The 24804-nt window shown below is 48.7% G+C and overlaps 1 protein-coding gene across 1 annotated transcript in view; it reads left to right on the top strand.

The window, feature by feature from the left end:
• The window catches only part of SRP72 (signal recognition particle 72), a 448841-nt gene that overhangs the window by 290239 nt on the left and 133798 nt on the right, over positions 1 to 24804 (top strand). The window contains exon 13 of the mRNA XM_069626163.1: positions 5806 to 5870. Coding sequence (XP_069482264.1) covers positions 5806 to 5870 — 65 coding nt within the window. The remainder of the gene's footprint in view (positions 1 to 5805; positions 5871 to 24804) is intronic.

The following is a 24804-nucleotide window of genomic DNA, read 5'->3' as shown; positions in this document are numbered from 1 at the left end:
CTTGCAGGGGCTTCTCTGTTGATTCAAATTTGGAGTTTCAGCAAAGCAGCAGGGCTTCACCGTACAAACCAACGGTCCAGGAGTTGCAGTAGGCGCCCTCTTCAAGTTCTTCTTTGGTTCCTTCGTCCAGTGGTCAACTCTGCCTTCCAAGCCAAAAGCATCACCTTTTATTCAGTTCTCTCCCATTCATTCCAGCCCAGCTGTCAGTCACACAGCAGGGTGGCTCTCCTTGCCGGACAGTCAGCCGGCCAATCACTACAGAGTGCATTTGGGTCTCCTAGGAGACTAAGCGCAGGGAGTTTCGGGCACCTCCCTCACTTCCTGCCCACCCCAGACACCCTGGAGCCAGAAGCACGCTTCACTCATGACTCCTGCCAAAGGCAAAGCGAACAATGGGACCAAACCTGGTTTGGCGGGCAGAGTAAATCTCAAAAAGGACTTTTCCACAAAGAAATGGGGGGAAAAAAGAAGACTGGGCCATTTTGACAAAAATGGCACCCTTGGGTGCTTTACTGCAGCTGCGAACGCAGCCCGCGGTAAATGCACACCACGGTAGTTAAAACGAAACCACTTCCACCAGCCATTTAGTGAGGAAAGGGTAACTGTTAGGTAAGATTTCGACAGAACTAGTAAACTTCCTTTCCTGGTTCAACCCCAGAACATTTTGCTTTATTAGTGGGATATTTTGGGTGTCATTTTTAAGACTCTCCATAAGTTATCATATTTAACAACTTATTGGCAATAAGTGTCTGTTGCTGCGTTGCCCTAGGGGCTCCCCTCTTAACTTTCTTGTGCTAACCTTGAGTGAACCACAGTTCCCAAGGGTAGAAAAGATCTTTGGATCCCTTTTACATTTTATTTAGTGAAACCAGCACACCCCACCTTATGTGGAGTACTGGGGAGATGCAATGTATCCCCTTTAACACTAAAACTGTAACAATTCTGTTACAGTGACAAGCTTACCTTCAATGGCTGGTGGCAGTGATGCCTTGTAATAATTTGGTGCACCTTTACTGCGGGCTGTGTTCACAACTGCAGTAAAGGGACCCAAGGGTGTCCATTTTAACAAAATGGCCCGGTCTTCTTTTTTTGCCATTTTAGTGTTTCTTGTCGTTTCTTGTTCCCTCCCCTGACATCCAGGGCGGGAAATTCCTTTGTGTGATTTCTGTCTTTGGGGGGGGAGTCCGCTGGACTCCCCGCCCAGTCTCCAGCCTGTCTGTGAGAGAGCAAGATGTGAGGGAGGTGTCCAAAACTACCCAGCCCTTTGTCTTACGCCTTGCTTGAATGGGGACAAATCCCAGTAGGGGGCTGGCTGTCCTGAGTGGACAACCAAAGCACCCCTTCTTGTAAAATGCGGGGAGAGATTGCAGAGGTTGTGCTGTAATTCCTGATAAATACTGCGAACCTGGAAGCTGAAGATATGTTGACCACTGGAACTTAAACCGAAGAGGAAGATTAAGGAAAAGCGGCTGAGACGATTTCCAGCGACCGGAGAGCCTGCTGTGTAACCAGAGCCTGCTTTACTTCCCCGACCCAGAGCCTGGTGAGACCCACTAGTCTCGAGGAGACCTGTGTTTTGAGCCATCCCACGCATTGCTGCGATCTTGCGTGGGTGCAATACCCCAATACCCTGGGACCTCGAGCCATCGTGCGGTGCACTGTCTTCCGAATCTCGCTGAAACTTCATGGGCATCCTGGTGGATCTCCAGAGACACAAATTGAGTCTGAAAAGTCCCCTCACCAGAGTGCTGGACCTTTAAAACGAAGAGAATTCAACTGCGATTTTCTGTCGTCTTCTGTGCTCCTTAAAAAGGCGCCAAATCCGCAGAACCGCATTCAGCCGCGAGGGAAACCTTGCCTAGAGCCTTCTTCATCGATCCCTGCTGCAAAGTCCCTTCTGAGGTCTTGTTTTCAGCCTCCATGAGAAGGAATCCATTGACTGCGTATTTGGCTCCAGACCCTGAATTTCTCCTGCTGCAAAAGCTTCTTCAATGGTGAGGTATTGTTGGCTTGGGTATGTAGTTACCTTAAGCCTGTTAGGATTTCTGTGTAGTTAAGTGGTGTTTTCTGTGATTGGGGAAGTGCCTCGTCCAGTACACCTCGTCCCACTGCTAGAATCCTGCTAGGGTGTCTTCTGCGAAGCCCCTGGAACCTCTTCTAACTCTAAAGTGAAATACTTACGTGTTTGCCCAGTTTTCCTAAGGAACTCTGACTTTTGCTATTAAAGAACCTATTCTGACACTGCCTGTTGGTCACTAGTCCTAGTGACCCCCCTTCTGCCACTTAGAACACTCATGCTCCAAGAATAAGGGAAAGACTGTCAAGGGATTGGCACTTCTGCCTAGAAAAGAAAAGTGTTTTAAAAGTTACTTACTTGTAAAGAGTTGGTTGGTAACTGTAATTCTAAGAGTGAACAGGTACAAAAGGTCTTACTGATCTTGAATGTGTTCCGCACTATTCTTAAAAGTATGGTTAACGTCTTTTCTTCCTTACCCACTGTTTTGCCAGCCTAATAGAAAGTAGATGTGACCGTATTTTACTCTCCTGTGATTAGGTTGTGGCTCTTCCCAAAAGTAAAGTGTTGGTATCACCAGATTAGTCCCTTGAGGATAATTGTATGAGTGTCCCCCAACTGGGTCTTGCTTCCCCTGACTTGCTGCTATCCTGTCCTTAATAAGTCTGCGTTAGGTTGTTGCCTACCTAGAATAACTATTCAGTAAAGTGTAACATTGGGATTTACCTTCCCCCTCCATTGTGAGGTTAAACAAAGTATGTGGGTTTTACTTACCTTGTGTTAGCTGTGTGCCATCCAAAATAAGTTGTTACTGCTTACCTCAATCTGTGGTTCCCTGATTTCAAAAGCACCTGTAATTGTATATTACATCCTTCGGTTCTACTCACCTAGTATAACTGTGTGTTATGACAAAAGTAGTTATAGGTTTTTACTGCACCTAGAATAAGTGTTTCACTATTCATCAACAGTATATTGTCCAGTTAACTGCTTATGTGATTTGTTACTGAGAGTCCTTGTACAACTGGTAGGGTCTACTGCCCTTGCATTACTGAATGTAATCTAAAAAGTGACCATTGGTTTTTACTCCCCAAGAATAGGCTTGACCTACACTGAATGTGTATGAAAAGGTTTTGACTTCCCTAGAACTACTGATAGGTACTTGAAATAAGGTCTATACTTGGGTCTGTGTACTTTCAAGTATAGTGTTGTGTTTTTATACTGTGATTTCATATGTTTTAGTGCTTACTTACCCCTAGATTTATCTGGGCCTACCTGTATTTAAATAAATCCTTTTATTTTTACAATACATGGTGTTTCAGTGTTTCCTTAGATCATTTGTATGACAATTTCAATTGTACTGATTCTACAGCCCCCTCTCCCTCCCAAGATGAGCCTGGCTGCTCTGTCTACGCTACCATGAACTCTGGTTGGTACAGCTTTATACTAAGAGTGGAGTCTTGTACTGCCTCAGAGGGACTTCAGAAAAACTGTCCTAACAGTAACATAAAAATGTTAAATGAAGAGCTAGATGAAGGGTATACTAGGTAACCCCCCCAGCACCCTATTGGAAAGTGTGTGCTGGGTCTAGAAAGTTACAAATGTAAGTAAAGTCAATTTCACTTTACTGCTCTGGGAAACAGTAGTTTATCCCAGAGAAGGTATTTAAACCTTTGGGAAATCTGAAAGACTTCGATATGCCACTCCACTGAAGGTGCTGTGTGACACAATGTAAAAGATGATGCCTATGCAGTTTGTCAGACTCCATAACCAAAAGAACTCAGAGTATAAAAATCACATTAAAATGCACGAGAGAGTGGGGAAAAAGGGTGTCACTCTCCAGGTTAAAAAAATCAAGTCCTCAAAATCCAACAAAGTTCCTGGGGGTTTCTAAGGTGGAGGGAATTAGCACATTTCTGATAATTCTCCCTAACACTAGCAAAGGACGACTTCTCCCCTTGGGTTGGTGGGACCAATCAACCCCAAGACTAGCTCATCCGGAACTCTTCTCAGAGCTGGCTCTACTTCTATTGCTGCTGCAGGAACCAAAGTGCCAGGGAGTGGAACACCAGAATCTGGTGAGTATCTTTAAGTCGGACCCAAGCTCCAGGAAGATCCTACGGTCTCCCAGCAAGCAGGACTTACCAAGCCTGCGCCACCTCAACAGAGTGCTGGTCCCCAGATGCGAGGAAAGTCTGAAGTGTTATCAGTGAACCACAGTGTTGCTATTTGCTAGAGACGCGAGCAACTGAAACCGCGAAGTGCTACTGAATTGAAGTTTGCCCATTGCTGCCGCTGACCTTCAAGTTGTAGTGCAGGAGTCCCCAGACATCCTCCATCTTGTCCCCACGACTGAGGCCCAGGATCAATAGGATTTGCAGACCTACACAGGAACAGAAGCCAGCTGGAACCATTTCTTCTAACCAAAGATACTGTAACACTAAGGGGACTTACCTCTTGTTGTGTAGCATTACTTGTTCTCAGTTGAGACCTGACTTGGTTGCTTTTGCAGAGTTGCTTGCAGCTTTGCCCCTCACCAGCATCCCAGCTTGTGGCCCTACAGTGATTCTATTTTTCTACAAAGACTTCTAAATCATTATGCAAGTCTTTTACTTAACTGCAAGCAGTGCTTCAGTGCATCTAGACTTTTGCTCAATTGACATTGCCTGGCCTGGCTGCCTGAAAGGCTCTTCTTACCTCTGACTCTGTGTTTTACCTTTCCTCCAGGAAAGGGTTCATTTACTTTGCAGTGGAGGGTTAAAAAGTACTTGCCTGCTTCAGAATATTTGTGTAACCTTGCTTTTATTCCCAAACCCTTTTCTTTGACACCAACTCAACATTGCTCTGAATGTACCAGTGATATATTAATGTCCACAGTGTCCTGGTTATTTAAGACACCTCACAGTGTAGGAACCATCTGTGTGCCATTCCAAATGGGTACTTGCTGATTTATAGAAACACTAAGAATGTGTATTTTGAAGTGTATTTGTGTGTTGGTTTTATATTGCTCCCTTCTAAAGGTTTATTGAACTGACTGTTAAATTAATAATTGTTTAATCAAGAAACCTTGTCTAAGAGGTTATTTGAATACTTGTCACTGTGAATCTCTGTGTAAAACCCTGCTGCTCACATTGTCACCTCTTGAGATAAGCATGGCTGTGCAGCCACACTACCAACCTGGGTAGTACAGACTTATACCAAAGGTTGGGTTCCTATTTCCAGGAGGTCAAGGTTGCTGTAGTCTCCCGAAGTGTAATGCACACAATCTTGCCTAACAGAAGGGAACCCCGAGGTTGTATGAAACTTTCTTGAACATGGAAGGGGAGCTGAAAAGTAAGGCAGGAGCTGTAAGAAGCTCAGAACTTTGTTTGGAACACTATTTCTTGTATTGCTGATATCACTACACATTGTTTAGCTTTAGTTGTGAGGGCAAGTATAGGTTTTGGACACAGGCTTTTAAGTTTAACTCTGACTCAGACGTTTCTTTAGGTAGGGAAATCCCACCTTAGTTTAGGGCACAGTAGGCATTCATCTATCCTGACATTTCCGTTTAATAGAACATTTTTATTTGAACTTTGATTTTGTTGTCTGTCTTGTTTCATGACACCTTCACACCTGGGATGGTGAAAATGGGCAAGCAGCAGTCTTAGAAAACCTGAGATGGCAGATTTTGAAAAGGCGAGATAACTGTCTGTTGTTCCCACTAATTAAAATGCCAAATGTGCCTGCTAATAGTTGGAATCTTCTTTGGTTACATGTGCTGTCTTTAAGAAACATTTGTTTGCTTTTTGTAGGGAGTATTACCAAAGCTTGCATAATCCTACAAAGTATAGAAGAATTGCAGCATAAACCAGGCATGGTGAGTACCTGTTTCCATGTTACATTAATTGCATAAAACGGTTGCTTAATATGTCAATCGCCCCTGCATCGGGGATGGACATGGCCGGTAATGGCCCACCAGCCGTGTGGCAATCGCCTTCGACAAGGGGGTGATAGCCATTCGCACCCCGGGGTTCATCAGAGTGCAACTGTTTTTTTTTTTCCTCAGGAGTTTGGCTGCACGTGTTGCGCAACGCTAATCACCCGAGGGGGAGTGGAATGGCCGCCGCCATAGGAAAAGGGACAAAGTCCCTTTTCCATTTCGAGGGGATTGGGTCCTCCGACGTATTCCATATCTATGACAGGTAATCACCACAGCTGTGCTGCTTCGGAAACTTTTCCGGCGTCTGCGTCCTGCGTCGATGACGTCGATACGCCGACGTCGAGGACCTCCTCCGACGTCATCCGATGTGATAAGTAGGACGCACGACGCCTGTAGCCTCAGTTCCGTTTTTTCCGCGAACGTGTTGCTTCGTGTTTCTCGGTTCTAAGCCTCGACTCTTTGGAGTTCTGTTCTTTCTGGTTCTTCGAACCTGTTCGTTTGTGAATTTCGGCGATGTCTTCCACTTCGTCTTCAACCCCGCGTCCGGGCTTTAAGAAGTGCGGGGAGTGTGGGTCCAAGATGTCGGTGGCTGACTCGCACGACGCCTGCCTCTGGTGCCTCGGGGAGGCCCACGACACGGATGACTGTGTTGACTGCCTGTCGCTCACGTCCAAAGCCTTACGCGAACGTAAGAAGAAGTTGTCGGTAGGTCGGGTGTCCAAGCCCCGGAAGTCGAAGTCGGCGGGGCTTTCGACGGATGATTCGAGGGGTGACTCTCCGCGTCATCGTCGGAAGTCTCGTCGGTCTTCTTCTAGGAGTGGGTCTCGCCACTCCTCAGCCTCTTCGAGGCATTCTCGGAAGCGCCGTCACCGGTCGCCTTCCAGGTCCTCTTCCGAGGATTCTGCCCGGCACGTCGGTTACCCCACCAGCCGTGCGACGCCGGAGGAATGGGCTTCCTTCGGGAAGAAAATGTTGGCGATTCTTGAGTCGCAGGGTACTCCGCCGTCCGCGCCCCCGAGTGGGGTCGGCCGTGTGAGGTCGAGAGACGCCGCTCGCAAGAGTGGTCGGCACGAGTCACGGGAGCGGTCCCGTTCGGACAAGGAGGCTCGTTCTCGCCGTACCCATTCCAGGTCCCGGTCCTCGACGCGTTCGAGACCGTGTGCTCCTGTGAAGTCTTCGAGGAAGACGTCGACGTCTGAGGCGTCGACAGGCTTTCTCGAGGCTCCGGCTTCGAGGACGTCGTCGAGGCCGTCGACGTTCAGGTCGTCGAGGGACACGCTCGGGGCTCCGGCCTCGAGGGCTGTGTCGACGCCGCCGATACTGGAGGCGCTGCATCTGACGTCGACGCCGATTTCCTCGACGTCGACGCCGATCCTCTCGGCGCCGTTGCTGGTTTTCTCGGCGTCGGCGCCGATTCGCTCGACGCCATCGACGCCTTTCGTGTCGGAGGTGCCCCGTGTCACGGGTGTACCCCCTAGGAAGGCTCTGGTTAAGAGCAAGCACTCTCGGGTGCCTTTTCGCCACCTGGAATTTATTTCGGAGGCGGATGAGGATTCTGATGCCCTGGTTCCTAGTCTGGTGCCTGATGAAATTGTCTCGGGCCATAGTCAGTTTGACGATTTGAGGCAGTCACTGCATGATGCCAGTGGACTGGACACCTCCCCGGAGGTGGACTTTTGTAGGCCTGAGCCTGGCTCACATGCCGATTCCTCGTACCGGCGCCTTATGGCTAGGGTGTCTGTGTATTTGGGATGGTCTGCTCCCCCAGGGGAGTTTGTGCAGGATGATCTGACGGACATCCTTGATGTTGGTCCCCCAACTGACCCGGTACTGCCGTTCCATATGGCTTTACAGAGAAGGGTGGCGGCGGCTTGGACTGCTCCGGAGAGTCTCCCGGCGGTGGGCAGATCCTTGTCGCGTAAATACCGTCCAGCCAGTAGCGACCCCTGCTACTTGACCAGGCACCCCACTCCGGAGAGTTTGGTGGTGCAGGCGGCCACGGCCCCGGCAAAGCAGGCGTCGTACCCTACCATCCCTCCCGATAGGGACGACAAACGTTTTGATGGCTGGGCGAAGAAAGTGTTTTCTTCTGGTGGTATGGCGCTTCAGGCGGCCAACTCCATTTGTGCCTTGTCACGTTTCACGCACACTCTGTGGAACTGTGTTGCGTTAGCGGCTGAACATATTCCCGAAGGGGTTGAACGGGAGGGTTTCCTTGCTATGGTCCAGGATGGTAAGGATGCCATGTGTGAGTCCGTTCAGTCGGGTCTGGACTTGGCTGAATGCGTCAGTAGGTCCATGGCGGCGAGCACCGTGATACGCAGGTTTGCGTGGTTGCGGAAGTCGGGGTTTGCTCCTGATGTGCAGTCCCGGCTCCTCAACATGCCCTTTGATGGTGAACACCTTTTTGGCAGCAAGGCTGACGAGAGCCTTGAGAGGTTGCAGACCTCAAAAGCTGCAGCGAAGTCGTTGGGCGCTGCAGTTCGCCAACCTCCGCCTTTTCGTCCTAGGGGACAGCAGTGGAGGGGTGGTTCCTTTCGCTATTACTCATCCTTCAGTAGAGCGAGAGGAGCTGGCAGTCAAAGAGGCCAACGCAGGGGTACCAGAGGTGGACGACAGGGTACCCGTGGTGCCAAGGCCGCTCGGGCAGTTGCCTCTTTGCCCTCGGGTAACGCCGCAGCCGCTCCTACTCAGTCATGAGGCCATGTCCCATGGTTCGCCGGTTGGGGGAAGGCTGGCGCAGCATCTTGTAGAGTGGCAAGCCATTACTTCAGATGTGTGGGTTCTGGAGATCATAGCCCACGGCTACTGTCTTCCCTTTCGGCACAGGCCTTGCGACAATCCACCGGGGAACCTCTCTTTGAAGTGTCTGGATCCGCTCCTTGCGCAGGAAATTCAAGCCCTGCTGGAGAAAGGCGCTATAGAACTGGTGCCTGTAGCGGAGAGGAACAAGGGATGGTATTCCCCTTATTTTTTGATTTCCAAGAAAGACGGGGGATTGAGACCCATCATGGACTTGCGCGGTTTGAACAAACTCCTCAGGAAGGACAAGTTCAAGATGGTTACTCTCTCTCAAGTCCTCCAGGCCCTTCAGCTTCAGGACTGGTTGGTGTCACTCGACCTCAAGGATGCTTACTTCCATGTGCCGATCCATCCCAAGCACAGGAAGTACCTGAGGTTCGCGGTTGGCGACTCGCACTTTCCGTTTCGGGTCCTGCCGTTCGGATTGACCTCCGCCCCGAGGGTTTTCACCAAGCTCATGGTGGTGGTGGCAGCGCTTCTCAGGCAAGGGGGGATTCACGTCTACCCCTACCTGGACGATTGGTTGATCAGGGGGAGCTCTCCCGGGCAAGTCCTGGATCATCTGTCCGTCACCTGCCACTCCCTCCACAGGCTGGGCTTCTCCCTCAATTTAAAGAAGTCCCATTTGACGCCAACGCTCCAGTACATCGGAGCAGTGCTCGACACTTCCCTGGGGCAGTGTTTTCCTCCCCAGGTGAGGGCTCTTCACATTCAGCAGATGGTGCACAAGTTTCAGCATGCCCAGACGCTCCCAGCGTTCGAGTTCTTGAGGTTGCGCGGCCTCATGGCATCCTGCATTCTTCTGGTGCCAGAGGCTCGCCTGCGCATGAGATCTTTGCAGTGGGCACTCAAGATGCAATGGTCGCAGTCCTCCGGCAGGATGTCGGACCCGATTCAGGTGCCGCCGTCGGTTGCCCAGGACCTTCTGTGGTGGGCCGTCGAAGGCAACTTGATGAAGGGGGCTCCATTTTGGCTTCCCTGGCCGGAGGTGACGATCGTGACGGATGCATCCCTCACGGGATGGGGAGCTCATGCCAACGAGCTGACAGTCAGCGGTCGTTGGTCTCCGTCGGAGTCCAGACTCCATATCAATCTGTTGGAGCTGAGGGCCGTCAGGCTAGCCCTGAAGGCTTTTCTGCCGACTGTGCGAGGAAGGAATGTCCTGATCCTGACGGACAACACGGTGGCCATGCACTACCTCAACAAAAAGGGGGGGGCAGGGTCACTTCCTCTGTGCAGGGAGGCGATGCAGCTCGAGTTCTGGGCCATCCAGCAGGTAGTTTCGGTCTCGGCAGTTCATCTGGCCGGAGTCGAAAACGTGACGGCGGACGCTCTGAGCAGGCAGAGCGCGATCTCTCACGAGTGGGAGTTGGCTCAGGAGATTCTCCTGGAGATCTTCGCCCTTTGGGGGACCCCTCAAGTGGATCTCTTCGCCTCCAGTGTCAACCGGAAGTGCGGGAGGTTCTGCTCGCGGGAATTTCCTCCAAGAGGGGCCTTAGGAGACGCGTTCGTGGTGGATTGGTCGTTCCCGCTGCTGTACGCGTTTCCTCCAGTCCCCGTCATCCCGCAAGTGCTGCGGAGGTTGCGGAAGTTAGGTTCCCGGATGATCGTCATTGCTCCGGCGTGGGCTCGGAGGAGGTGGTACCCGGACCTTCTCGACTTGTCCATCTGCCCTCCACATCGTCTTCCCTACCGAGACGATCTGCTCTCACGGGAGGGGGGTCTGGTTCTCCATCCAGAGGTCAGATCCCTCAACCTTCACGCTTGGCTTCTGAAAGGTTGAGTTATAGGGATTGGGACCTCCCTGAAGACGTGATGGAGGTGTTGCTTTCGGCCCGAAGGCCAGCAACTAAGTCTCTGTACCGTTGCCGTTGGCGTAAGTTCTGCGACTGGTGCAGAGTTCGGGATGTGGATCCTTTTGCATGTGACATCCCCATGGTTCTGTCCTTTTTGCTTTCTTTGGCCCACAGGGGCTTGCAAGTGGGTACCATTAAAGGTTACCTGGCAGCGCTGTCCATCTTTAAGCGCTCGTCTGATGAGTGTTCTTACTTTAAGATCCCTTTAATTTCACAGTTTCTGAAAGGGCTCACTAATGTGTTCCCTCCGTCACCTTTCCTGGTGCCCGGTTGGGATTTAAACCTTGTTCTTAGGTTTCTTATGGGTGCTCCGTTTGAGCCTTTACATTCTTGCCCTTTGAGGCTGTTAACTCTGAAAACTGTGTTTTTAGTTGCGGTTACTTCCGCTCGCAGAGTGAGTGAGTTACAGGCACTTTCAGTTAAGCCACCCTTCACTGTTTTCCACATGGACAGGGTTGTCCTTCGTGTTCGTCCTTCTTTTCTTACGAAGGTAGTGACGGAATTTCATTTAGCCCAGAAGGTTGTTCTTCCGGCATTCTATCCTCCTCCGCATCCTGGTAAGGAAGAGGAGAGGCTCCATAGGCTTGATCCTAGGAGAGCTTTAAGCTTTTATGTTTCACGCATGTCCCGGGTCAGAGTGGACGATCAACTCTTTATTGGTTACGCTGGTAAGCGTTTGGGGCAAGCTGTGACGAAACGGACTTTGTCCCGCTGGATTATTTTGGCCATCTCGGAGTGTTACCGCTTGGCGGGTAAGGACCCACCGGCTGGCTTGCGGGCCCATTCTACCAGGGGCATGGCTGCATCTACTGCCCTGCAGAGGGGTGTTCCTATTCGCAACATCTGTGATGCAGCCACCTGGGCTTCAGTACATACATTTGTACGGCATTATTCCCTCGATTCCATCAGAGGGCAGGATCTGGCCTTTGGCAAGGCGGTCCTTTGCTCTGCTATTTGATTGGCTGTTCTAAATTTGTTTATAAATTCTTTCCCTCCTCCTTGCTCTGGTACTGCTTTGGGAGTCTGTCATAGATATGGAATACGTCGGAGGACCCAATCCCCTCGAGAACAAGTTACTTTCTTACCTGGTAACGTTCTTTCGATGGGATGGTCCGACGACGTATTCCATATCGCTCCCGCCCTGCCTTCCCCGCTGCAGAATTTCTTTTGCGATTGCAGCTTACGTTCCGCAAGGCTTTGTGTCTGACTGGCAGTTGACTTCTGTCACACGTTCTGGGGGAAAAAACTACAACTGAGGCTACAGGCGTCGTGCGTCCTACTTATCACATCGGATGACGTCGGACGTCGGAGGAGGTCCTCGACGTCGGCGTATCGACGTCATCGACGCAGGACGCAGACGCCGGAAAAGTTTCCGAAGCAGCACAGCTGTGGTGATTACCTGTCATAGATATGGAATACGTCGTCGGACCATCCCATCGAAAGAACGTTACCAGGTAAGAAAGTAACTTGTTCTTCTATGGCGCAGCACCGGGACCAAGCTCTGCTCCAGCCGGTAAATGCAGGGGGACGGGGGCACGGAAAGGGTATGTTTTGTTTTGTGGGTGGAGGGGTAGGAAACGGGGAGAGTCTCCCTGTTGTCTCCCCGCATTCCAAAGAAACCCAAAATAGATGGTACTACCTGGGGAAGGGCGTTGGGTGGCTGGAAACAGCGGGCGGTACACTGTATTCTCGCATGCTGTTCCAGCCACCTGATTGGCTGAGCGCCCAACCACAGGTGCGAATATGGCACCCCTTTCCTATCATTATATGAAAAGGGTTCATCTGCTTCTCCCTCTCCGATCACCTGGTACTAACCTTCTGCAACTTTTTTAGTCTTGTGTGTGGCTCCGCAGAGTAGGACGATGTAATCTGTAGAGCATATCATTTTTTAAATAGTTTCTCTATAATGCGTACCTTTGCTTAAGGCAGAGTCAGTAAGCTTTCAGTGCTTGTCACTGCTTATTGGTACATGCATGACAAGAGGCCACATTGAATGAAGCAATACAGATCAGTCAGCCATGGTAGCATGTTTAGCAATTCTTCCTTGTGTGTTGTCCTTACCAGTGGATACTCTGTGGTTGCATCTCCTCCCTGTAGCTACCCTAGGCGATTTTCTTTTTTTTTTTTTAAAACAATGTTGCAACTTGGGCACTTTGATATTGGGTGCACTTATATGGTGAACCATATTGGCAGATTGTGGCTTATTTACAGACCCCTTTTTTGTATAAAACCCCAAAACGGTTGTAATTTTAACTACAATATATTTAATCCCTGAAAATCAGATGCAAATGGTAATTTAAAGCAGCAAAGTGTGGGGATGAAAGCCTAGTCTTTGAGTCAGTGTCCTCTGACATGTTTTGCCTTTTCCTTCATGCTTTCCCTAGTGAGTCACCCTCCAGGCTCTCACTGGCGATTTTTCTCTGTTTGCATATCTCATTGGTGGGTGGCAGCTCATTGCATTATTTTGAAGGCTGCACACAGCTGCAGATACTTTGTGATTGTTAGGGAGAATTCTCATTTCGAATGGATTGTGTCCTCCCACGTATTCCTCATCTTGTGATAATTTATCGCCAGCTTCGCTGCTTCGGAATTTTTTTTTCGGTAGAGGGCGCTGTACTCGAGCTTGTGGCGTCGATTTCCCTCGACGGGCTCCGTTCTGTGTCGACGTCACTGTTGGTATAAGTAGGTCGAGCCGCGCCCGTTGGCTTCAGTTCTGTTTTTCCGATTGCTTCGCTCTTGTGAACGGCATGTTTTGAGATTTTCTGTCAGAAAATTTCTTCATCATCAACCGCTTCTACACCCAAAACTGGGTTTATGAAGGGTATCGACTGCGGGTCGAAGATGTCTATCACCGATCCTCACCGTATCTGTCTTTGGTGTCTGGGTTCGGATCATCGAAATGGCGACTGTGGCTCCTATAAGTCGATGACGGAGAAGGCCCTCCGTGAGAGGAAAAGTAAGTTAGCAGTGGGCGGGAGGCGTCAAAGGCTACTTCGAAGGCCTCGTCGAAAAAGCATAAGAAATCGTCCGATTCAAAGGAATCGGAACATCATAAAAAACACTCGGAGATCCCGATCCCGTAGTAGATCGAGACGATCTTCGTCTTCTAAAAAACTAAAAAGGAGACATAGATCTCTCTCGTCATCATCCGATACATCGACTGAATTGGTTAGATGTAAAACAAGATCAGATTCCCCTACAAAATGGGAACATTTTTGAAGAAAAATGATGCATGTCTTTGAGAATGCGGCCTCGACCCCCTCAAAGAAACCTCAGAAAAGCCAGACCCCAGTCACTCCACAGGACGACACAGGGAAGCCTGGAACTACGGCGGTAAAACCCAGTAGTATCTATAAAACTTGAGTCGACAAATCGTCGAGAGATCCTCGAGGATCGAGTGTTTCTCCTATCCCTCATAAAAGGCAGAAGTTGTCGAAGTCGAGTGCAACTTCGTCTACGCCATCGGCGCTGACAACTTCGACATCGAAGCCTATACTATCTTCGACGCCTTTATCGAAGACTTCCTCAAGAAAACACCTATTCCTTCGACAAAAAATCAGGAGGAAGAGAGAAGGTTTACACCTTTACCAAAGTCAGATTTTTTTAGGTCCATGTCTTCAATTTTTGAAGAATCTGGCTCGGAGGATGAAGACGTCACTCCTTTTGGAGTAAAATATGGCACTAGACAAGTTCCAGAGGAACGTATAAACCCTGAAACTAAAATGAGAGACCTATGCTGGACTTTAGGACTTTTAATTTTAGCCCTGGAGTGAGTGTGCCCTTTTTCTCACTCTCTGATGTGTTTTTACCTGATTTGGATTATGTCTTTTCTTTGTTTTTGGAGTCTGACAAACTCCATAGGCATCTACTTTGTGTATGGTGACACACAGCACCTTCAGTGCAGTATCAACCTTAAGGTTTTTCTTAAGGTTTACATAACTTTTCTTGGGTGAACTACTGTTCGTAAGAATAGTAAAGTGAAATTGACTTTACTTACCTTTTCTCTTTGCAGGTCCTGCACACACCATTTTATGTGGAGTGCCTGGGCGGGTTACTTAAAAGCCCCTTATCCTACCTACTCATCTAACATTTTTTCAGTTACCCTCACTACTTTAAATGGATGGTGACAGTGGTTTAATTTTCCTACCATAGTGCTTTTCTAGCGCAGGCTTAATTCTCAGCTGCAATATAGCACCCATGGGCGACTACTCTGTCAAAATGGCCCCAGTCTTTTTTTGCCATTTTCTGTTTGTGAGGTTGTTTGGGAGAATTCTCAGAAATGTGCGAATTCCTTTCTACTTTAGAGACCCCCAGCACTTTTTCCTGGACTGGAGGACTTTTAATTTTTATCCTGGAGAGAGTGCGACCTTTTTCCCACTCTCGTATCTTTTATTGATTTGAACACTGTGTTCCTTTTGACTTTTAGTCTGACAGACCCCATAGGCCTCATCTTTTTACATTGTGGCACACAGCAGCTTCAGTACAGTGGCACAGGGAAGTCTCTCAGATTTCCCAAAGGTTTAAATACCTTCTCTTGGTTAAACTACTGTTTCCAAGAGCAGTGAAGTGAAATTGACTTTACTTACATTTGTAACTTTCTAGACCCAGCACACACTATCTTAAAATATGGTGCTGGAGGGGTTACTTCGCATCCCCTTTTGTCTAGCTTCTCATGTAACATGTTTGTTACCCTTTCTACAATTGCTGGTGTCAGTGGTTTGCTTTTTCCTACCATTGTGTGTTTTTACCGCAGGCTGTGTTCGCAGCCACGGTAAGGCATCCATGTGTGTCCATTTTGACAAAGTGGCCCTGTTCTTCTTTTTTCACCATTTCATGTCAGGAAGGTATTTCTTGAGATTTACTCTGCGTGCCAAACCAGGTTTGGTCCCTTTGTTCGTTTCGTCTTTGGCGATCTTCACAAGTGAAACCCACCTCTAACTCCAGTATGTCTGGCAGGGGCAGGAAGTGAGGGAGGTGCCCGAAACATGCTGTGCTAAATCCCCCTAGTTACAGGAATGCACCCAAAGGTGATTGGCCGGCTGGCTGTCCGGCAAGGACAGCCACTCTGCTGTGTTATTGACAGCAAGGATGGAATGAATGAGGGAAACCAAGGCTTTTTGGCTTGGAAGGCAGAGTCGTCTACTGGAATCCAAAGAAGAACTTGGAAGAGACACCTGCTACAGCTCCTGGACTGTTGGTTTGCCCGGTGAAGCCCTGCTGCTGTGCTGAAGCTCCGAATTCTCAACTTGAGAAGCCCTGCAAGGACGACTTCTCCCTTTGAGTTGGTGGGACCAATTAACTCCAACCTAATCCCGTCTGGACATCCTCTCGAAGCTGCCAGGGAGAGGAACACCAGATTATGTGTGTTGCTTTTAAGTCAGACCCCAGCGCTAGGAAGATCCTCTGGACTTCCCTGATGCAGCACTGACCAAGCCTGTGCCACCTCAGAGTGCTGGACCCTAGAAGCAAGGACAGTCTGAAGTGGTATCCGAGAACCGCAGTGTTGCTATTTGCTGTCAGACACGAGGAGCTGAAACACTGAAGGACTGCTGAATTTAAGGTTGCCTGTTGCTGCTGCTGACCGTCCCATTGCAGAGCAGGAGTCCCCAATAAATGTCCACAGTGTCCTAGCTATTTAAGTCACCTATTAAAAACGATATTATCACTAACCCTCTAATTGTCAGGGTGATCAATGCCCTGCCCAACTCATACAGGATGCAGCCAGAGATCTGGCACCCTTTATTACAAAACTCGTCAACACGTTATTCGCGTCCAATACTATCCCATCTAACCTCAAGGAATCTTGGGTGCTCCTCCTATTAAAAAAAAAAAGTCTCTAGACCCTTTGATTCCCACCAACTACCGACCAATTACTCCGGTGCCCTTTCTCCTGAAAATCGTAGACAAAATGGCCTACTCACAAATACAAAAACACTCCCTACTAGGAGGAAGGCAATTTGGTTTTCGGCCTCCACATGGGACCGAAACAGCGCTATTAGACTTGAAGGCCCAGATTGATGAACTTGGGGACAAAGGGGAATCGCCCCTCCTTCTCCTCTTTGATTTATCGGCCGCATTTGACCTGGTCGATCACCGTAACCATTTGGATTCGGCAGCATACTTCTCGACAGAAACCATTGCGTGGATACGATCCTTTCTAAGTGATAATACCATGAAAGTCTTCTCACCTATGGCTGCAGCTGACCCCATCCCTATCACGTGCGGAGTGCCCCGAGGATCCTGTGTCTCACCCACCCTATACAACATCTTTACCAAGCCCCTTTTCGATTATTTGGATCATCTGTGTATCACCTACACCAATTATGCAGATGATACCCAGATCCTCCTACCTCTTACAGGTGATTACGAAATGGATTTGGCCTTGGTAAACAAGGTATATCTCATCCAGGCATGGATGGCCACACATGGACTATGCCTGAATGAAGAGAAGACAGAGATCATTATCCTGGACACCTTCTCGACACTCCAAAAACTGTGCCCCAAATACTCCGCCTTCAACATAGACCAGAACATCATCACCGTTGCTAAGGAGGTAAAAACCCTGGGGTTCTACTTGGATTGCGCACTCTCCTTCAACAAACAGGTTAACGTCATGGCCTCGGCAACGGCTTATACCTGCAAACGGATTAGAGCAGGTAAAGCTTTTCTCTCCAATGCTAGCTGCATCACTCTTGCCAGAGCACTTATTTTATCAAAGCTTGACTACTTCAACGCCTTATATATTGGGGCAAACAAATTATCAAGAAAATCCAATTCCTGCAAAAGAATGCTCTCAGAGCTGCACTTGGAATTGCAAGGAGAGAACACATCTCCGAGACGAGAAGAGCCAACAACTGGCTATCCACACATGACAAATTAAACTAAAAGTTGCTTCTCTCATGCATAAATGCCTGAACAAGGCAGCACCACGTTACCTATCAGATAGAATTGTCACGAAACCTGCGACAAGAACAACTAGACTCTCTAATACGAATTGCCTCCTGATTCCCAGATATAAGCTTACCAGAGTTGGAAGCAGTAGTTTCCAGGTCAAGGCAGCCCAACTATGGAACTCGCTACCCTCCCACCTAAGAGTAGAGCATTCGTACCTAAAATTCTGTCTGTGCCTTATAAAGTGGCTTAAAGACAGACATCTAGTTTGACCCATGACACCTCTACGAACAGGCCTATTACCCCGTACACATCCCAGTACTGACTATCGACTGTTTGCTACTCTCTACAGACCACTACCTTACAAACTATGATTCCACATGCCCGTTCTTAGCCCAGCCTATAACCTGAATCTCATGTATGTAAATATCCTATGTATGTATATATGTGTCTATATATCTATATACACACATTTACATACATCCATACTGAGGCTTGTGAAATTTGCTTAGATCACATGCTGTGTGCATAGGCCGACATCTAGTGGAAGCTGCAGAGTATTAGTTTGTTTTTTGAAACTCGAAAATGGGCGTCGACACAGGGTGTGCCAGTAATACTATCCCTAGTGTGACGTCCACTGTACCCATGATCCCTCACGCGTGTAGGACCCTCAGATTGTTTTTTTCCTCCATACTTGTTAGAAGCATTGGGCGGAGTTCCCTGGCTTTAAGCCATTTTGCAAAAAATCAATATTAATTTCCCCGTTCTTTCTCTCCCACGTCGAGACATCGAAGATCGACGCCGGTCCGAAGAACAAACAACCGTCAAGAGCTGCACGATGGCCTTTGGGCCTCGGAAGGCCTCTGGCCTCGGTCTGGGCCTTGGAAGGCCTCTGGCCTTGGCCCTGCAAGTAGGCAGAGTGGGGGGTGGAAACATACTCTACATTCTTTATTTTCCTACACACACTAGCCTGCTGCCATAAGGTGACATATGGAGAGTACTCCATTTAAATTTTGCCCCAAGTGCAACCGCAAGTACCCTTGGGTTGACAAACACGCCACCTGTAATCTCTGCTTGCCGAGGGACCACCCCGAAGCTAACTGCAGAGCGTTTAAGCTTTTTAAAGCAAAAACACTCAAGGACCGCTCCACTAAACGTTGGGCCCAACACGCCAGGCAGCTCGAGACCAAGAAAGCAGTGGGTGCCTTCAGTGATGGCAGCAATGCCACTCTTTCGGACGGCGAGGGCACAGGGGTGTGAAGACACCCAAGCGCTAGTCCCTGATCTTGGAGGACTGTACGGCAGGGCAGTTATGGGAAACACACCAGGCGACACAAGTGCTACCCATTCTTCTTCTACACTCAAGAAGACTAAGGCCGACCATCCCCAAGCCACACACTAAAAGTCAGCTCCGGCAGCCCGTTCGGCATCTGCCTCAGAGTCCCGACGTGTGTACTCAAGAGAGAGAGAGAGAGAGAGAAAACCCCCGAATCTCGACGCCAGGCGTCGAAAGATTCCGAAAAGGCCAAACCGTCAGGGAAACACTTCCACTCACGGGAAAGGGGACAAACGGCAGAAAAAGACTACACATTCAACATCTGCACCCCAGGTACACAAGGACAAACACAGGTCGTCGGATGAGGACACATCTAAGCCCCCTGTCTCTACACCCAGACTCACCCCTCCCACTCCTTACGATATGGGATTAGAAAATGAACCTCAGCAGGAGGTTGTCATCCCCAGTTCCAGGGAATGGAGCACTGAGGACATAGACAGGGTGATGAGGAGAATGTCTTCCTTAGCTAATTTTTATCAAAAGAATCCACTGCATTTTCTTAGCTATATCCCTGACAATGCTACTCCTTCAGGATCCAAGGACCCTCAGCCTCCTAATAAGAGATCTCGGCTTGATACTCCAGCTCAGGGACTGTCTTCAGACCCTTACTATATTCAGCCTTACCAACAGTATGAGGATGACCCAAACGTTATGGTGCTGGACGGCCAAACTGGGGTCGAGTATTATGGAGATGACGAGGGTCAGGATGAGGAGGAAGACGATGCGGAAGTCTACAATATGGACTCCCCGGTTAGCAAGGAACCACGGGTTACTGACTCTCCTATAGATAATCAGCCCCTTCTAAATCAGGTCTTGGCTAAAGCTGCAGAGCACTCCCACATAGATACTCGGGGGGCGCAGGAAGAGAGACACTTTGCAGAAGAGCTAGTGGGAGACAAGAGACCCATTGCTCAAGCCATTCCTATTCTCAAATCAATCCAACGTAGAATTGATCCTCCCTTCTCACTCCTAATCTCACTAAAGCTGTGAACCCCAGAATTGAGAAGATGTTCAGGGCCGTCCAGTCAGACCCTCTTTACATAAGGGATCAACTGAAGGCCGACTCCTTGGTAATCACTAACACCAGAAAGAGAGCGGGGACACCTCTATCATCATCTGAGGCTCCCCCAGACAAGGAGAGCAAAATAATCTATGGGTTAGGAAGGAAAGTAGCCTCCACTTCCGCTTACCAGGCAAGGATCGCCAACACCACCACTTTGCTGGCAAGCTATAATTGCCACCAGTGGGAACAAGTAGCTGCTCTCATTGACTCCGCACCGGAACCACTAAAGGGTCAGTTGGCCCAGATCGCATCAGAGGGTAGAGCCGTGTCCGGTTGCATTCTGAAGACAACCTTTGACACCGCAGATAATGCAGGCCGGCTCATAGCAGAGAGCACTGTCATTAAAAGGAACGCTTGGCTAGGACAGTCAGGGTTTAAACCCGAGACCCAGGCAACCCTTATTGACATGCTGGTGGAACCGAATGTCTTGTTTGGCAAAGCAGTAGAGGACGCACTGAAAACTGCCAAAGACGAGTATGATAGTCTAACGTCATTGGGACAATTGACGAATAAGCCCACTAATCAGAGGGAATAGTAATTTCCGTCGCTCATGCGGACAAAATTCCCAGAGGAGCTCCAATTATACACAGGGACAGGGTACATCATGGGATGGCAACCAGCAGACTACCCAAAGTTACGGCAGAGGTAACAAGAGGGGCCGTGATAGAGGTAGAGGCAGCCCCGGCAGAGGCGGTATGCCTCCCTCAAAGCAGTGACTTTCCGCTCAGGGTCCCTTCCCACGCATCCCCAGTAGGAGGGCGCATTTCCAACTTCACCCAAGCATGGGAAGGGATCACATCGGACAGATGGGTGCTGTCCAGTGTCCGCAGAATACTGCATCGAACTGCTAGAGCGCCCCCGCAACCACCCTCCCCGACAAAAGATAAATTCACTGGACCACCAGAAGATCCTCCTCGAGGAAATCGTCAATCCTCTCGCAAAGGACGCGATAGAACTCGTCCCGGGCAACCAGGTAAACAAGGGTATCTATTCAACTTACTTCCTTGTGCCAAAAAAAGATTTAACAATGCGCCCATTATTAGACTCACGCCCTGCAAACAAGTATGTCAAGCCCCAAAAACTTTACATGACTACTCTCCAAGAGGTAATCCCCCTCCTAAAAAGGGGGATTACATGGCAACATTGGACATGAAAGATGCCTATTTTCATATTTCCATGTTCCCAGCACACACAAGATTCTTGCGCTTCAAGGTGGACAGTCAGCATTACCAGTTCAAGGTGCTGCCCTTTGGTATAGCCTCGGCTCCAAGGGTATTCACCAAGGTACTGGCGGTGGCACACCTACGCAGGGAGGCAATCCCAGTGTACCCTTACCTGGACGACTGGCTCATCACGGGGGAGACCCCAGTAATTTGCAGATCAAACATCCAAAGAACGATTGACCTCCTCTTCGAATTGGGTTTCTCCATCAACGAGAAAAAAATCAAGCCTGGTGCCAAGCACCTCCAACCAGTTCCTAGGAGCTGTACTAAACACTCAAGAGGGGTTGGCCTTTCCATCAGAGGAAAGAATTCGGAATCTACTACTGCAAATTCCTCTATATCAGCCCGGTCGCCAGATAAAGGGGCGCAAAGTGATGCGTTTGCTAGGCATGATGGCGTCGTGTATTTACCTGGTCCCACATGCGCGCCTGCGACCCATGCAAGAATGGTTGGTGAAAGTGGTCTCAGGCAAGTGGTCAGTGGGATGATCTAGTGGTCGTTTCGCCAACACTTGTACAGTCTTCACTGGTGGACAAGAGGGATCCTGTCAAAGGGGAAACCCTTTTATGATCCGGAGGTACAAGCTGTAGTTACTACAGACGCGTCCCTGTTAGTGTGGGGAGCACACCTCCTCCACCACACAGCTCAGGGTCTCTGGTCTCACACAGTGGCCAAGAATCATATCAATCTGCTAGAACTCCTGGCAGTCTTCAGAGCGCTTCGAGCATTCGAACCCCGCCTGTTGAACCTGTCAGTACAGATCCTAGCAGACAGTACGACAGTGATGTTTTACATAAACAAACAAGGAGGGACTCGTTCGCTAAATCTGTCCAGGCTTGCCCAGAAAATTTGGACATGGGCACTCAGACGGAACATTTACCTGTCATCTCAACATGTACCAGGGGATCTCAATTCACTAGCAGACACTTTAAGCAGAGATCCCCTCCCAGAAGAACACAAATGGTGTCTACACAGAGAAGTCGTAGATTACCTCTTCTCACAGTGGGGTTTCCCCACTATACACCTATTTGCCACAAGCGAAAACGGGCAATGCCCAGGATTCGCATCCAGGTTCCCTCAGCCAGACTCCAAGGGGAATGCCCTGTGGATGAACTGGTCAGGGATGTTTGCCTACGCTTTTCCACCAATACCTCTCATGAGGAAGGTGGTCAACAAGATGCACAGGGAATCGATGACTCTCATCCTAGTTGCTGCCATGTGGGCGAGGCAACCGTGGTTCCCACACCTACGCAGACTAGTAGTGTGCAAACCCATCAGACTCCCGTGCTGGCACAACCTACTATCCCAGCACCAAGGTCAAATAGTGCATCCTCAACCCAGCTCAAAGAACGTGGCAGCATGGCTCCTGAAGTCATAGAGTTTGGCCATCTCAACTTACCACAGAGGTGTATGGACAACCTAAAGGAATCTAGGAAACCAAACACGAGGCACTGTTATTTTGATAAATGGAAGAGAATCATTATCTGGTGCCAGAATAAACAAATCAAACCGGTTGATTGCACTCCTTACAATATTGTCACCTACATGCTCCACCTGCTGGATGCAGGGTTGGTATTTAACTCCATCAAGGTACACCTGGCGGCGCTGTCAGCATACACTAGCTCCCATAACAAGGTTTTGTGGTTGAAAGTACCAGTGGTTAAAGCCTTCATGTAAGGGGTAAAGAGACTCCACCCTCCAATTTCTAACCCACCACCAGGATGGGACCTTAATGTGGTGTTTGCTTAACTCATGGGCCCACTCTTTGAACCCATGCATAAAGCTAGTCTCAAACACCTGACCTATAAAACTGCCTTCTTAGTAGCCATTACATCCATGAGAAGGGTCAGTGAAATTCAGGCTCTGTCAGTGCAGGATCCTTTCTTTACTGTTCATAAGGATAAACTGGTTCTACGAACACATCCTAGGTTCTCACCTAAGTTCATTTCAAAATTCCACGTGAACCAGTCCATTGAGCTTCCGGCCTTCTTCCAAGAACCCAAAAGCTCTGCTGGGATGAAACTACACACTCTAGATGTGCGAAGAGCGGTCCTCTACTATGTAGACAAGACCAGGACGCTAAGGAAAATGGACCAACTGTTTGTGTCCATAGCTACAGGCAGAGAGGGAGATCGCGTCTCTAAAGGTGCCATCTCGAAGTGGATAGTCAATTGTATCCAGCTATGTTACTCCCTTTCTAAAAGAACTCTGCCCTTTACGCCAAGAGCCCACTCTACAAGAGGCACTGGGGCCACTCTGGCTTTCATTGCAAATGTACCCCTTGACACTATTTGCAAAGCAGCTACTTGGAGCTCTATTCACTTTTACTCAGCACTACTGCATTGACACTCATTCCAAGACAGATACTCAAGTGGGACAAGCGGTTCTAAGACACCGGTTTGCTCATGACCCTTCTCACATCCCACCTCCTTCTTCTAACACTGCTCGCTAATCTATGCACAGCATGTGATCTAAGCAGATTCCACAAGCCTCAGAAGGGATACATTACTCACCGTAATCGTATTTCTGATGCTTGTATCTGCTTAGATTCACATGCGCCCGCCCTTCTTCCCCTCTGAGAGAAGGCGCATGGATGCTTGTAGTCTTATTTTCTTGGATAATCTGTACTCGCGCTACTCCTCATGCTACCTCATGTCAGAAGAAATACAATCTGAGGGTCCTACACACGTGAGAGATCATGGGTACAGTGGACGTCACACTAGGGATAGTATTACTGGCACACCCTGTGTCGACGTCCATTTTTCGAATATATATATATATCTGCCTATGTGTAACCATATTGCATAATTTAAATAATGCATTTCTTATGTGTAACTAAGCTGCGAGTGTTCTTATGCAATGCACCCTAATACTCCTGGGTCTGGTGCGCAATGCAAGTAATAAAACAAACAAATCTGAGGGTGAGGGTGTAGGAATTTTCTGTGTGCCACCTCAATGGGTGTCATCTGATGTAGAGAAACTAAGAGTGTGTTTTGAAGTATATTTAAGTGTTACATGTTTTTCTCCCTTTCCGAAGAAGGCTTATATAACTGACTGTGAAATAAATTAATAATCGTTTTATCAAGAAACCTTGAGTGTAAGTGTTTATTTGGATAACTGTATGGTGAAACTCTGTGTCACAACACTACTGCTCACATTGACCCCTTTTGAGATAAGCATGGCTGCTCAACCACACTACCAACCCGTGTAGTTCAGACTTGTACCAAAGGGTGGGTCCCTATTGCCAAGAAAGAAGTAGTGCACCTAATCTTGCCTAACAATGTGCGTCATTCTCCTTCGGAGACCTAACACATAGTCAGTGACTCTCACTGGCTTGTGGGAAGGAGCACTCTCCAACCCTTCCTTTATTAGGGCCAATGGACCTCTAACGGGATGACCATAGAGAAGCTCAAAGGGGCTGAAGCCAACCCTTTCTTGAGGGACTTCTCTATAAGCAAAGATAAGGCATGGCAATAGAAGGTCCCACTTTCTTCTAAGGGGTTCTTCTAAAGCACCTATCATGCTCTTCACAGTTCCTTGAAACATCTCCACCATCCCATTGGTTTGGAGATGGTAGGCTGTTGAGAACTTGTAGGTCACTCCACAGTTTCATCACATGTCTTGCATGTAGTGCGACATAAAATTGGCCCCCCTGTCTGAGATAGCCTGCTTAGGAAAGCCTACCCTGGTGTAAATACCA

This window comes from Ambystoma mexicanum, chromosome 6p, assembly GCF_040938575.1.
Source record: "Ambystoma mexicanum isolate Mex_15411 chromosome 6p, UKY_AmexF1_1, whole genome shotgun sequence".
Taxonomy (NCBI): domain Eukaryota; kingdom Metazoa; phylum Chordata; class Amphibia; order Caudata; family Ambystomatidae; genus Ambystoma; species Ambystoma mexicanum.
Note: the sequence above shows the minus strand (reverse complement) of the source record. Positions and strands in the feature narration are given on the sequence as shown.